Source organism: Heloderma suspectum, chromosome 5 (genome assembly GCF_057233095.1).
Source record: "Heloderma suspectum isolate Gila_16-S chromosome 5, 16-S_ref, whole genome shotgun sequence".
NCBI lineage: Eukaryota > Metazoa > Chordata > Lepidosauria > Squamata > Helodermatidae > Heloderma > Heloderma suspectum.
Genome location: NC_139462.1, coordinates 33,800,448 through 33,816,676, shown reverse-complemented (window position 1 = coordinate 33,816,676; position 16,229 = coordinate 33,800,448). Strand labels below are relative to the sequence as shown.

The window sequence follows — 16,229 nt, the reverse complement described above, 5'->3', positions numbered from 1 at the left end:
CGGCCTCACCGAGATCCGTGGCGGAATTCTCTGTCATCCCTACTAAGGCCTGGGCCTTTTCAGTGGCGGCACCCTGACTGTGGAATTACCTCTCCAGAGGGGCTTGCCTGATTTTTTTTCACTGCCAGTTAAAGTCCTTTTATTTCCCCAAGACTTTCAGGTTTAAAATCCTTTAGTGCTTTTTAGATCTTTTGTAACAATATGATTTGCTCTTGCTGGCTTTATTATATTTGAGATGATACATTTGTGTCTTATTGCTGTGTATGGTTTTAATTTTTACCATAAAACACACCCATCAAACTTTCTTTAATGAGTGGTATATAAATGTTATAAATAAATAAACAAATAAATAAAGCCATGAAGCCATGCTTTCCTGTGCATGCTGAAAAGAACAAAGGACCAAGCTGGAACCAGCGGGATAGCTGGACCAAGCTGGAACCAGAGCGCCTGAGGAGTGGAGGGTTAGTTGCAGGTGAGAGTGGCAGACAATGGAAGGGTTAAGTAATCCTCTCCTACCCACCAATTCTGTCCTGCTTTCCATGCATTCAGATACATGAGCTACATTCTACCTTCATTCTCAGTCCCCAAACAGACATGACTCAGGAGATTCATGATCAGATCGCCTAACTTTTGTTTTTTAAAGAACTTATAAGTAGTGTCGGGGTTACAGTTTTTACTGGAGCAGCATGGGGGAAAGGAGCAGATTAACCCTTTCCTCTTGTTCCATTTTCCCAACCTAAATCCCTCTTCCTCAGCAGGGCTAATGGCGGGTGGTGGTGCAGCGGGGAAGATTCCTTTGCTTACGTATGCAGTCTCTTTTGTAAATGGAGGAAAGAGAGGGCATTAGTGCGGGATAAGAGAGGCATTTTTACCTACACTTTCTTAAAAAAAGAAAAAGTAGATCTTACCTCACAGGATATCCTTGCAGGCAACACTAAAGCAGCTGGCCTTTCCAGTGTTTCAGAGAGCCCCTTGGTTTCCACACTTGTATCTTCTAGCTTCAAACCACTTTTTAAATCCATAGACAAGGGATCATGTGGACCTGCCAAAGAAATTGTGTCCCATTGAGTTCAATGGTGCTTAGCAAGTAAGTGAGCATTGGATTGCAGCACAAGCAACAGAATTGTATATGAACAATAATAACCTTATCCTATATCCTGGGGATGAATAAAAGGTAAAAGGTGATTTGTAGGAAATCAACAAGGGTTTCAGACTCTGGACAGGTTAACAACAGCATGGCTGGCCTTGTGCTAATTGCTTATCTCCTAGCCTCAGTGTTCCTCACCAGTTAATATACATATGAATTGGTTGCCTTTGAGCAGAGGTCTTTATGCAGCTGTGCTGACCAGTTTTAGAATTTTACCTTCAAATCCCTGATCTGTAGTCATGCAGATGTAGATTTTATACTTGTCCATAGAGGTCAACCCATTCTATGACTTATAGGGCATTTCTACACCAACCTAAAATCCTGCATTTAAAACAGGGCTTTTCTGCTTCCATTTTAAATGCAGGATCACAACTGACTCCCTTTACACGCGCTTCCTTCCCCCCTCCTTCTCCCCTTATCTGAGTCTTCCATTATCTGTCATTGATCTCGCTCCTCTTCTTGCCGCTTTAACTCTTTTGACAGAGGAATCTGAAGCAGACCACAGCAGGGTATAATTTGATAGCTCATTCTCTGCGATCTATTTAAAAATGGAACAAAGGGCATTTAGTGCAGGAGGGTCATGGCATCATGTAAAGAGCCTGCAAACGTCTGTGAAGGAGCCATCTCAATCGCGGGATAAAAGCCCGGTGTGAAGGAGCCCTCAGGGCGCACAATAGGCAACTGGCTCCGGCCCCTGAGCCACCATTTTGCATCAGGAAGTTCCCCCAGCCACCATTTGTCTCCTTAGTTCCAGCTGGGTTTTAGTGGATCCCCAGAACTTGAAGTCTGCCCACCCTGGCTATATAGAAAAGGCAGCTTCCAGTATTCCATCCTGCTCTTCCAACATAGCGTCTCACTTTAGTTGACCAAGAAACAGAACTCAGGACTATAAAGGTGGCAATTGGGTTGGTTCATCATCTATATGAAGAACTGATCAATAGGAGGACAGGGTTAACTCATCAACAAACTCAAGAGAGCAGACAGAAACTAGGAAAACAGGTGTTTAAATGGAACACTATTGTTTCAAATTAGTATCAAGATGAGATCCCCAAGTCCAAAGCTAAGCTCTTAAACTGTACAACAGCCACCTCACTCTACCTTATTCCCTTTAGTGCAGGACAACCCGTATGTAAGACTATTTAATATTTCAGAGTATTTCTACTTGTAATGCTAATGATATCATTTTGGTTGCTCACAAAGCACTAGAGGAAACTTGATTATTTGATGAGGCCAAGAAAAGCTTCTTAGGTAATCCACAGAATTGTTAATTGTTGCCATTCTTATTTATTTATTTGCCTAGTTGAGAGAGGTTTATCCCACTCTTCAGATAAAAACATCCCTGGAGTGGCTAACATAATTAAAACACTAGAACAGAGCTGGTGGGCCACTTTTTGGCCCCCGAGGGCTGCATGTGGCAATGGGTGGGGCTGAATACATGCAGGCACACCCACAAACAGACACACTCACAAACACACACACACACACACACACACACACACACACACATTCAGTGTGCCGGTTGCCTACAGGGACAATTGAATGGGCAAGCGATGTTGCTTGTATAATGTTCAATACAATAAGTTAAGGTGCAGTATTTGCACACATTTGTCCATGATCACATCATGACTTTTCTTCTTCCTCTGGGAAATGTCTCCCAAAAGTCTTAGAAAGTTTTAAATGCTAAGCAGAGAGAGTGGGAGAAACACCTGTCCAGATGCACTCTTGGTGAATGTAAAGTTCTACTTAGGCCAGATCTACACCTTGTGTCATATCATTACGATCCCATCATGGTAACGCTATGTCTCTTGCGCATTTATACCTCATAGGACATACAATGACATTTGTTGTGGTATTTTGGATAACGTGGAATAAAAAGCAGGAAATAACACTACAAAAGTGGTATATCGAATGTGTAATGTGCCCCAACAGTTATCAGTGCACTTCAATACCGCTATAAAGCTGTAGTGTAGATCTAGCCCAAGATTTGAGTCAGTCTACAGGGTTGAAGTGCCACTCAGCTGATGCTCAAGGGACCTCTCCACATCATAGGGAACTCAGGGTCCACTTAGCAAACTGCTTTACTGGTAGCCACTGCAGATGGCTTTCCATAGATACTATTTTCTGACCTGTGAAGACTGTGTTTCTTTACCTCTGTATTATGCAGAGTTGTTGGAAAACCATGGTCCCTTTTCAGAATGGCATTGAAACATACCAGAGCTAAACATCTCATGACTGCCACATAGCTGAATAACTGTAGACCGGGGACAATGCATCTTATTCAGACATGTCTATGGCCTTCAGCACCATCATTTTTAAATGTAAATGAAAAAATAAAGCCATTTCTCACCTTCAGAGATGTGCTCTCCAGCAAACCCAACACATAATTGTTCAATTTTGCCACAGCTAATGTGTACAGGTTGTGCCTTGCGGGAGTAGCACTTTGAATAATGGGTGCATACACACATGTCTTTTCTTGTAGGATTCAAACATCTGAACTCATTAACAGTATCTAATGATGCTTAGACTGTGTTGAGCTGGAAACTAAACAGAAAAATCTATGGACCAATGCCCTTGGGGATTTAAGGTACTTTTGCTGAGAATTATAGTCTATCACAAAGGGTAATGCTCTGTCTGAGCCTGTTTTCTTTGGCATGTTTTTGACAAATATCTATTGCTATTCCTCACACCTAAAGAATTCATTTCAAGTTGCACTTTATATCTCAGTAATCAAAGATGAGTCCAGTATCTGTTACATACATTTACTGTAACAGTGATTCATTTAATTGGGTATTGTGCTGATGCTTTGAGTTTTATTTCAGGCTCTCTCCTTAATTCATATTACTCAGTACTTCATTTCAATCAGCCTTATGCCAAAATCATTTGGATTGTATTATGGTTTTCAATGCTACATTTTCAAATGAATTGATAAAATGACTTGAAATGCATTTCTCCCTATAAACACTGAATTTGTAATGAACCTTCTCTCCATTCCCACCAGTTCAGAAACTGAATGATTTGGCATTCCAAAGAAATGAATTAACCATGCAATCCTAGGCATGGCTACTTTGAATTAAGTCCCACTGAGTTCAATGCAGCTTACTGTATTTTTATACTGTAGTTTTAAGCTTTTATATTTTATATTGTTTTTATGCTGTGCTTTGGGGTTTTAATTTTGTGAACTGCCCAGAAAGCCTCAGCTATTGGGCGGTATAGAAATGTAATAAATAAATAAATAAATATTACTCCCAGATAAATGGGCATATAGGATTGCAGCCTTAACATGCAGCCTGTGCATAGCAAAGGATTCCACCCCTTCAGTTCTGCTTGTCATAAGCCTGCCTGGTCCTTAAGGTCTTCTGGAGAGGCCCTTCTTTTAAGATTGCCACCTCCAGAGTAGGGATGTTGGAGGAATCCAGCTGGGGTGGTGGTGGAGCTCAATGAGCTTTTGTTGGCTTGGCCCCCCTGACTCCGTTCCATCTTTTGCCAGCTGGCCCAACTTGGTGTGCAACGAGCTGGGCCAGCTGGTGGAATTTCCATAAATATTTTTTGTGTATGTAAATTTTTTTTGGCTCCAATAATTTGCACAAATTATGCAAGTTTGTGCAATTTGCAGCCAAAATTTGTGCAAATTTTGCAAATTTGCACAATCTGAGGTGGTAATTTGCACAAATCTCTATCTGTGCAAATTACGGCTGAGACCCCCACAAATGCGTTAAAAGTCCCCAGAACTCGGGGAAACTATGGGGCTCAGATTGGAAAAGCAAGCTGAGTCAGGTGTACCTCAGAAGTCCAGAGAGTTTAAAAAAAAAAAAAAAGGATTGGATTTCCCAGCGACAGACATCTCTACTTCAGAGACGCATTTGGTGGCAACTGAGAGAAGGCCTTTTTGTAGGCTGCTCCCCGTCTGTGGAACTCTCTCCAAAGGAAGGCTAGGTTTGCTCCCTCTCTGTTGTCCTTCTGCTAGCAGGCAAAGACAATTTTGTTCAAGGAGACATTTAGCCTTTATGTGGGTCTGTTGGGTGCCATTTTAAAGATTTTTTCTTTAATTGTTGTGTTTTTATTGTATTTCATGTTATTTTATTGTTTTAATCAATTTGAATTTTTCCTGACTGCCATTTTTTGGGAGAAAGATGGGGTACAAATAAAATAAAATAAAATAAAATAAATAAGCTTTCCTGGTTAGAATTTTCATATGGCTGGAATTCTTGGCACTGCTAGTTACATTTTCTTCTGAAATTCTCCCCATTTAAATTCATCTCCAGATTTTGGAATTCCAAAATCCTGCAATGTACAAAACATATGAATTAGTGATGGCAAAACAGAGTAATCATGCATTGGGTTTGCTGGAGAGCACATCCCCAAAGGTAAGAAATGGCTTCATTTTTCATTTACGTCAAGGAAGGTTGGTCATGTGAAGGCAATGGAAATATCTGAATATAATGCATTTTTCCCAGTCCACAATTTCTTAGAGGAAACCTTCTACTAAAATTCTCAATTGCTCCATTTTTCTTTCTTTCCATATTTTGTACAGAACTCTATGAACATTAGGGTGACCACTTACACATCACCAAAAAAGAGGACAACAGAGTCTCAATTATGTCTTTCTTGCTTCCTTCTAAATTCCTTGCATTTCTTCCCCAAACAAGAACCTCCAAATTCTCCTCAGTATTTTGCTTGAGGCAAAATTGTGTGAGCCCTAACTATAAGCATATATACAAGCACAAGTGTTTAGATCTGGTATCCTTAGCATTTACAGCAGGGTTGAGGGGAATTCCTGCCCGCTGGGCTAATCTGGCCTGTGCAGGTTCCCCATCTATGCTGTGAAGGTCCTCTCCCAGGCCCCACCACTCTTCCAGACCACCCCTCGCACCATCCCAGCACTAGAGGAAGGCAGGATTTCACTAGTCTGTGGAGAAGAAATCCCACTGTTATCTCTGATCACTGATCAGAGATAAGCCTGGGGATTCCCAGTGGTAGAGAAAGGCCAGTAGGAAGCCATTATCAGAGATAACAGTGGGGGTTCTTTCCCAGGGGCTGCCTTTCTCTACCACTGTGAGGGACTACCCTTTTCTCCATGCAGAGAAAGGCATGGAGCCCCTGATTGGGTTCACACAACACGCTAACCCACACTCACTGGTGGACTGTGGGTTGGTGTTGAACTGTGGGTTGTTTATTGAACCGTAGGTTAGTGCATTGCTTGATCCCAGGACATTTTCCTCGGGGTGACTTGTTAACCATGCACTGTGGCTTATTTTTCTAGAACAAGCCACCTTGAGGACCCATGGTTTGTTGCTGGGTTGTTCAGGGTGGTGAACAAGCCACCCAGCATGGTTAACAAGCCTCCCTGTGGCAAATGTCCTCAGTTCGGACAATGCACTAACCCATGGTTCAACAAACAAGCCACAGTTCAACAACAATCCACACTCAACCATTAAGTGTGGGTTAGCATGTTGTGTGAACACAACTGTCTCGCTGCATGGGGAAACATCCTTTTCTCCACATGACTAGCCTTGCCTTTCTTTCAATGGAGAAACTCCCCTATGATGTTAGGGGATTGAGTTTCAGAGGGAGGGTCCTCCCCTGACATCATATCATCCAGCCTCCAAGGTGGGGGTGGGGTTAGCTGGAAAGCACTTTGGCCCTGAGGTGTGAAACAGTTCCCCACCCCTGGTTTACAGCATCAACTTTTACAATATCTATAGCTTCCTTGTTGCACTATGACTAGATGCCCACACCCTAGAATTCTGACTTCAGCCTTTGTGCTTTCATTTGCTTATGTTCTGCTCTGAATTTCCGCCCAGAATAAATGTTTATTATTGAACAAATGTCTAATAATGATCCCGTCTCTGGTGACCCATCTGTCTTTCGCAAAGCCAGCAGCCCCAATCTTTGTTTCATTCAGAATCATTTTTAATCCCATTTTTTTTGTTCATGGTTGAGCACTTCTGATAAAATAGTATCTAATATATGTTATATTTGATCTGAACACTGTAGAAAATGTTGTGGTACTTTATTTCTAATAAGCACTGTTTCCCCAAGCCATTGTATGGCTGGGAATCAGAGGTACGCCACACTGCATCCTGGCTCTGGACAGCATCCAGCAGGTGCTATCAGCCATCCCCAACCTGGTGCCCTCCAGACGTGTTGTACTTCAACTGCCCTAATTCCCAGCCACTGAGAACTACATTTCCTGACAGGGTGGGTTGATTTAAATCAAAACAGTTTAAATCATTATTTAAATCTGCAAGAAAAAAGTGGTCGTGGCGGCTCGGAGTGCCTTCTACCAGCTTTGGCTGGTTTGCCAGCTACAGCCTGTCCTGGACAGGGACAGCTTGACCGCCGTGGTACTGGCGTTAGTAACCTCAAGGCTGGATTACTGCAATGCGCTCTATGTGGGGCTGCCCCCAAGGCTGCTCCGGAAGCTGGAGCTGGTGCAGAACGCAGCAGCTCGCCTGGTGTCGGGAGCTGCCCCCTTTCAGCGTGCAACTCCTCTGCTGGGGGAACAGCACCAGCCGACTACTTGCTACCCAGCCAGGTTTAAAGCTTTCGTAGTGTAGACAGGAGAAGTGATGGGAAAATGCTGGAAAGTGATGAGTGGACCACTCGTAAGATTTATTTATTTATTTATTCATTGCATTTATACCCCGCCTTTCTCCCTCTCGCAAGGAACTCAAGGCGGCTTACATTATCCTCCTCCTCACCGTTGTATCCTCACAACAACAACCCTGTGAGGTAGGTTGGGCTGTGAGTCTGTGACTGGCCCAAAGTCACCCAGTGAGCTTCCATGGCCAAGTGGGGACTAGAACCCGGATCTCCCGGCTCCCAGTCCATCACTCTCACCACTACACTACACTGGCTCTCCGTGTAGTGATTCCGTGAATGAAGCCAGGCGATGGCATGATAAGAGTCTCATCTGGAAGCACCCTTGGCCCCAGAAGCACTCAGCTTTGCTACATAACTCTACAGTGACATAAAACCGCATATGAGATAATGCTCACATTCATTACTGGAATTATGCCTCATACATCCCCATCACCATGATTAGTATACAGTCACTGGGTCTTTTTTCATCACTCCTAGGTCCTAACTAATCAATTGTTTTCACGTCTGCCTGTATCTTATATTTCCCCAAAGGATTCCAGAGATCATATTGTTTTCCCATTTTCCAACTTGCATGCTGACTTTTTTTCTCCCTCCAGGCCTTGCACAATTCACTTTAGTCAATCACTCAGCATTGATTTGCCAGCTCTGGTGCATTCCCCATCTATCTTTGCTTTATTGGATATATTGTTTACTTTCTTGCCATTTGTCTTGTCAGGGGCTTGTTCTATTCCTTCCAGTACTGCTGTTTCACCTTTTCATTTTGGTGTTGTACTTCTGATACAGTCAGCTTTCATTCTTGATCTATGAAGTCAAGAATAAGCCACCCTTCCTTTTAAAGGCTTCCTCTTCTACAGCCCTAAATACATACATCCATGCCATGCTAAACACATTTGCCTTCCATTCCTCCCTAAACCTAAGGTATTTCATGAAGTTCTCCTACATATACAGTATATCACTTCGCAAAGTCAACGAGTCATGTTTGTCTTGAGAACTACACATGAAGCAGAATGAAGTGGGAACAGACAGCAGAGTCTGGAAGTGGTAGAATGGACTGAGCCACTGCAGGTGAGGGTTCACAGTTTTGAATGACAACTACATAAAAATACATATATCCTGGAAATAGAAAAATAGCACCATGGGAAGAAAGCTGGGCTACAGTCTTTCTCCGTGATGCGCTACACTTCTAACTGGCTGCAGTTGGAAGTTGTATAGTCCTCTCTACCACCTCATTATGCTTCCCATGTTAGTCTAGTGTCTAATCATCCAATGCAGGGCGGGAGGAGCTATGGAGGTGATCTTCGCCTCCCTATCCTCTCGCCCTGCATTTTTCAATAGATGGGCTTTTTAGACCGTCTAGTGAGGGCACTTTGGAGGGGGTGGGGAGGAGGCTGGAGGAGGCTCAGGATAAATCATATCTTGATCTCTCCAGCCTCCTCCCCTCCCTGTCCAATGGAACACTCCCTTTCCTCCTCCTCTGAGGTCGCTTTTCCGACCTCAGTGGGCAGCTGGCAAAGTTCTTTCCATGCTGGCTGCAAGGGGGTGGGGGAGGAGGGACAGATCTCTGACTCCCCCTTCTGAGGTTGGAGCGCTGCTCCAACTTTGGGAGGGGGAATCTGAACAATCCTATGGTCTCTGGAACACTGATCTAGGGAACATAGGATTGCTCTCTAAGTTATTGAGCAGTGAAGTGGGTTGTCTCCAGTTCAAATCTTGCATCAAGCACGAATTTACAGAGTTTTCAGATTATTATTGTCACATTGATGGGGATGGAGGGAGGAAGCAGTGATGGGATGTGCAAGATGGTGTATGCTTGAGTCAATTTGGACCTAACCAATTGAACAACGATTCAGATCTGCATTATACAACATAGAAAAATGTCTCTGTGTTTGAATGGTACAATGTGCATTCAGTTCAATTGCAGATCCTCAGCATGTGAAGCACAATGATGATTTGGATGTACCTTGTAAAAACTACATATCTGCTCTTTAATATAACGATCATGAACATGCAATTCAAATATTTTTGAATGTTTATCTTGAAGACATGCCTTTTTCTTCAACCAACAATGCCCATTTTTACATTCAGGTGATTGTGATCTGCACATTTTTGTTGCCGTACCACAACTCACTTACAAAATAATATTTTCTCAGTTTCAGAACTGGGTTAGACTAACAAAGTTATGCAACATCTCTTATTCCCCAGTGAGACAAAGTTTTGTGCCAGTTAAAATTTGTACCTAATAGGCTGGCTTATCTGCCATCCTATTAGGTACAAATTCACTACCCATCAGAGACCTGTACACATAGTAAAAACATTTGAAAGGTTTGCAGTTATAAAGACTGATCTTTGTAGCAATTAATTGCCTGTCCTGATTGTCATAATGCGTCGACAAAGACAGAGGGGTACAATAACGCATGACTCCCTGACTAGCAGAAAATAATGTACTCCTAATTGTTATGCATTGACAAAGTCTGAATTGATGGTTATATTCCTCGGGGCTTATGTAAGGAGACATCCTAAAGAGCTACCACCTGCAGTGTGTAAGTTGTCCAAGGCTTTCTACCACTAGATGGAGCAGGAGAGACATCTTATTGCAAAGAGATCTGTCCCGTCATCTTCCTTCCCCCATTCCTTTGTAAAGAGATATTTCCACAAGCAGGATCACCCTGTCCATCAGGAGAAACAGGGAGATGAGCCAGTTTTGCCAGTCCAAAGAAATAGGAGGATTAGGATGCTAGCACTTTTTGTTTGAAACTACACATATATTCTGGGGCAGGGCGGGGCGGAGGGAGGAAAAGTTGAGTGATTAGCTTGCTCTCTCTTTTTGATAGTCCCAGGACTGGGTGGTGGAAGCGTGGGTAGATGAATGCAGGCATGTTGCCCTGTACTGTTCCATATTCTGAAAACATTCATTCTTTCCCTTTTAGTTTTGATAAGATGAAAATGAAGGAAATATAAACGCCTGAGAGCCCTTTTAGCACTATCTCATCGATGCCTAAGAATTCCAGACTCACCCTGCTTAAGAATCTTTTGTCAGGTGAGAGACCATGGCTTATTTACTTAGAATAATAGAATCATAGTAGGGTAGGAAGGAGCCTAAAAGTCCAACCCCCTGCTCAAAGCAGGAATCCAAGTCAGAGCATCCCTGACAGATGGCTGTCCAGCCTCGTCTTGAATGCCTCTAGCGTGGGAGAGCCCACCACCTCCCTTGGTAATTGGTTCCATTGTCGTATTGCTTGAACAGTCAGGAAGCTTTTCCTGATGTTCAGCCAGAATCTGGCTTCCTGTAACTTGAGTCCATTATTCCATGTCTTGCACTCTGGGATGATCGAGAAGAGATCCTGGCCTTCCTCTGTGACAACCTTTCAAGTACTTGAAGAGCGCTATCACATCTCCCCTCAGTCGTCTCTTCTCAAGGCTAAACATGCCCAGTTCTTTCAGCCTCTCCTCATAGGGCTTTGTTTCCAATCTCCTGATCATCTTCCTTGCCCTCCTCTGAACCCTCTCCAGTTTGTCTGCATCCTTCTTCAAGTGTGGTGCCCAGAACTGGACACAGTACTCCAGATGAGGCCTAACTAGTGCTGAGTAGAGGGGAACTAGTACTTCCCGGGATTTGGAAGCTATGCTTCTATTAATACAGCCCAAAATAGCATTTGCCTTTTTTGCAGCTACATCACATTGTTGGCTCATATTCAGCTTGTGATCGACAACAATTCCAAGATCCTTCTCGCTTGTAGTGTTGTTGAGCCACGTATCCCCCATCTTGTAACTGTGCATTTGGTTTCTTTTTCCTAGGTGCAGAACTCGGCATTTATCCCTATTACATTTCATTCTGTTTTCTGCCCAGTGCTCCAGTCTATCAAAATCACTTTGAATTTTCTTTCTTTCTTCCAGGGTATTAGCTATCCTGTCCAATTTTGTGTCATCTGCAAATCTGATAAGCATTCCCTGCACTTCCTCATACAAGCCATTAATAAAAACTTCCTCACTCTGTTATCCCTCTAAACAGAAAGAAAAACAGGGGTGGAGAAAGACCTTGAGCAAAACACCTTTTAAAAAATAATGTTTCATTCTGTGTCAAGCAAGACTGGCCTGAATGTGAATGAAAAGTGTGTGTGTGTGTGTGTGTGTGTGTGTGTGTGTAGTCCCCTTATTATACAGAATACATTTTACATTTTTAAAATTAATGTTAATGTTGTAAGCCCTGAAAGATGGCCTAGAAATATTTTTTTTTAAAAAAAATCTGAAATACTGGAATAGTATGGGATCAATCATGCTGAAGTTTTTTGGAAAAACCCGTTATACTTTCTGTAACTAAGGTTTGAAGGTAAATGCTGTAAGGTGTTAATTTGTTGGGTCCATGGTTGCTAGTGTGAAACAAAAACTGTATGGGAAAAACATACACATTTGACCTGATCTAGGGAATCTGACCCAAGTGTTGTAGCTCTGATACATGCTCAAAAATCCCCCAACCAGAACCAGATCGGCTTTCCACTCCTTTCAGTGGATGATGCCATCTACACATGCATCTCGCTCCGCCTACAGAACAGCCTCCTTTGTTGATGTGTGTGTTGCAAAGTGGCTGGCACAGCCACACAATCCTGTCCCCTGCCTCTGCTGGCCCAACTGGAAGTGAAGTCAGATGGGCTGGAAACAAAGGAGAGCAGAGGAGTATCTTGTGTTATAAGACACTGGGGGAGCTGCAGGAGAACAGGAGGGCTGGTTACCTGCAGCCTCAGATGGGAGCCCCGAGGAACAGGTGCTGTCTGTACACCAAAGTGAGGTGCCCCAAAAGAGCACTGGGGAATCTTAGGGAGAAGGGCATGGAATCCTGTCTTCCACCAGGATGACCAGAGCCTCTCTTGTCTACAGGAAGAGCGAGAGGAATTGCACTTGAGGCTCTGTGCAACTGAGAGGAAACTGACGCACAACTCTGAGGGATTACAGACAACGGAGGTCATTATAAGGGGACATGAATGAGCTATCCCACACTTTTGAGGACTCCACCCCTTTCTTGTCACATTATGGTTAAAACAAAGATCACAGTCCTAATGTTGTATCTGCACTTCCCTTGGCTACTACATTGTTGTGACAGGAAACCAGAACACACTCCTGTCATTGCAAGAATGATGGACAGGAAATGACATCATTTCAGCCAGCACACCCAGTGACATAATTTCTGCCACATGGGTCCCACTATCACCTTCCATGTCTGCAATACTGACAAGCGGCGAACTGGTATCAGCAGAAGACTGATGTGCTGTGGGCCGCGAAGAGTGAATGTGCATTCACCCCCTCAAAAAACTGCACCAACAGGTCTGCTGCAAGCAATCGTAGTGCCAGTATGTAGTGTCTTAGGAGGAGTACCAACAGCTGTGCCAGCACAACATCAAACAATACAATGTTAGTTATACATGTTACCATGACTTTATGCCAACACAAAATGCTTAGGACTGGAGTGTTAGACACATTGAAAATAGTGTGATGACAGCTTATTTGAGTTTATACAGTTGCTTTCCAGTGGCTCTGGAATTAGAATACTATGTTCCTTCTCACTTTTTGCCATGGTTCCCAGTTGTCTCTGGAGTCGCTTTGGACTTGATTCTGCTGGTGGTGGAGCACAGTTAAGTGGGCCAGTGCACACTTTGAGCGCAGACAGTTCCAGGTTCATCCCTTACCATCTCTAGTTAGAAGTATAAGGGAGTAGGTGATGTGAAAGACCAGGACCAGCTCCAGATCTGAAGGGGCTCTGGGCAAAGTTCCCTCTGGTGGTCTGTCATATCTCCTGGTTCTGAGGCTCTGCATTATCCTGAGGAGGACTCATATTCAGGTTACCACACTTCCGGGTGAGACCTTGAACCCTCTTCTATATCTTCCTGGTCTGCGGACACATTTCTCCATCATCTGACTCTAAGGAGGACTCCCCTGCAGCTTCTCCTGTCCCTCAGCGACGCAGGAGAGCGAGACTGCAGAAACAGACAGTGGCCCTTTAAGAACCATCATCCACATCCAGCAGAGGTGGAGCCCCTGAAAGACCTGACGTTGTCAGCCTTCTTAGGGTCTCAGTTGGTTGCAGTCCTTTGCTGGGACAACAGCTCCCGATGGGAGAATACTCCAGCCAGCGCTTCCTGCATTAAGCTCTCCAAGGTGCTGATGTGACTTCTGCTTTGCCTGAAATGACCCAGAACAGACAGTGAGCACTGTGTTGCAGTCTGTTTCCCATGATCCTCATGTCTAGTCAGGACATGGGTGTCACCCTCCATCAGTGGGCCCCTGTGGACCTATCTGGCAGTGGAGGGCTACACTGTTGCATGGCTGTATCTAGCTTCCTTTTAAATCTCTCACCGTACCTTGGAGCAAAGCTGTAACAGGGGCTTTGTGGGAAATATAAAAGGTGGTGGGACTTAAAGAGGAACCAGGGCAAGCATCAGCATTGGGCCTGATGGGGCCCTGCCAGGTGCCCAAGGATGCTGGCTGCTGAGTCTAGCCCTGTCACACTCCTTAGAACTGATGCCAGTCAGAATTGGCTAGATGACTTAGAATATTGGCTAGATGGGCAAACAGCCTGGCTATAGAGCACCTTCTTATGTTCCAAGCAAAGATTAAAAGAAAAAATAAATAAACACATTTAAAGCACAATTCAATAAGGAGAGTGTTTTACAGGCAGGGGCCACAACAAAAAGGGCTCTTTTATCCAGTCACCACCTGCCTAACCTCCAAAGGCAGGGGAAGTCAGAGAAGGGCTTCAGGAGATGCTTGTACCATGTGGGCAAGTTTGTGTGGGGTAGAGTGGCCTTGTGTCCTCTTTTACAGACGGCAGTTCTCTGTTTGAAACCACTCTCTTTTTGAAGTGTTGTCCAATCGAAGTCTGATATAAAGCATAAAGAACCATCAGATGGAAGAACTGGGCCTTGAAGCTGCCCATCAACAGCAACTGGACAGCATATTGAGCAAGGCACACAGGCTACCTGGTCAAGGTCTCCCTTCCACACTATGGTGAGATGTATTGTATTTCTATTTAAATTTAAATATTTCAAAATGTGCACCTATAAATACAAATTAGCATATGCTAATTTTATGCAAATTGGTACCCTCTTTTGTCCTCTTTTTTGAAGATTCATAGGTGGCCACCCTAGGTGTAGAGCATCCTTCAGATATTTTCCATTCTTCAAAGTACAAAGCAGTGAGAAATTGACCTCCTTCCCTCCCAAGTACTCTGGATATGACCAGAGGACTCAAGAGGGGAGGCAATTAGGTCTCTTGCACAAAACAAGAGACTTCTTCCCCTCTGATTGTTGTGTGGTGTGTGGGGAATTCAGAGAAGGAGATATCACCTTTTCTTACTTAGCATCTCCAGGAGGAGCAGTCATTAAATTTATGGTCACCTTGTCTGTTTTATCTGTGATAGCCTCTTTATGTGTGCAAGTCACCATCCGAAGTTGCAGTCAGCAAGACAACCAGACCCAGTTCATGATCATGCTGACACAAAACTACTTCCACATGGCCAGCTCATTGGTCACATAAGGAAGTTTTTTTTTTATCATGGCGTTAGATCCCAAGGGCATGTGTCAATAGGGATGTATGGATTTTGTAAAATCTGTTCTGTATGCACTTCACAGATTGTCAGGTGCCTTTCGTTCTGTCATCCTCTCATTGGTGGAATCAGATTTTTTTTCCCAAATTTGCAATTGTGCAACCCCCTAAAATGTACTAATCCCCCCACCCAATGCTCATTGTCATGTTTTAGCCTATGGGGAAAATGTGCGTTTTGGCCGGGTTTTTTATTTTATGTATTTTTCTACAACTAAATTTGCGTAAAATTCCAGAAAGTAAAAAAAACTGGGCAGCAAGTCCACAGAATCTGTGTGACACAAGAAAAGCCAGTCTGCTGCAGAATCCGTGAGTTGGATTCATAGAAATCTGAACTCTTTTGATTCCATTGCGGATTTCTCCAACATCCCTCTGTGTCACAGTAGCATCAGTGGCTCAATGGCGAGGAAGGCGAGTCTTGCATGGGAAGTACCATGTGATCTAGGCTAGCTACTTGATTAAAAAAGAGACATTCACATGTTAATGATACAACTTTGGTGCTAATGAGGTGGTGGTTTTGACATGCCAACTTAGGAACACAGGAAGCTACCTTATACTGAGTCAAACCATTTGTCAATTGAGCCCAGCATTGTCGACACTGACTGGGAGTGGGTCTCCATGATTTCAGGCAGGAATTTTTCCAGCTGTACTTGGAGATGCCAGGGACTGAAACTAGGACATCCTCCTTGTACACACTCTGTGTGTCATACTGCTTAACCATATCTATCTCTCTTGCTTGATCAAAGCAGTTATATTTTGAGTTCCCTAGTTATTGTTCAGTGGCAGCAAAAGCTTGGTGAGGCATTTAAGAGAAAGCTTATACATACACATATACACATACACACACACAGGGGGGGGAGAGAGAGAGATTTGTTACAGAAAAAGTGTG

At 43.6% G+C, this 16,229-nt stretch overlaps 1 protein-coding gene across 2 annotated transcripts in view; it reads right to left on the bottom strand.

The window, feature by feature from the left end:
• The window catches only part of BANK1 (B cell scaffold protein with ankyrin repeats 1), a 277,427-nt gene that overhangs the window by 176,494 nt on the left and 84,704 nt on the right, over window positions 1-16,229 (bottom strand). For both annotated transcript variants that reach the window (XM_084855721.1, XM_084855720.1), the window contains exon 3: window positions 909-1,042. In XM_084855721.1, coding sequence (XP_084711847.1) covers window positions 909-1,042 — 134 coding nt within the window. The remainder of the gene's footprint in view (window positions 1-908; window positions 1,043-16,229) is intronic.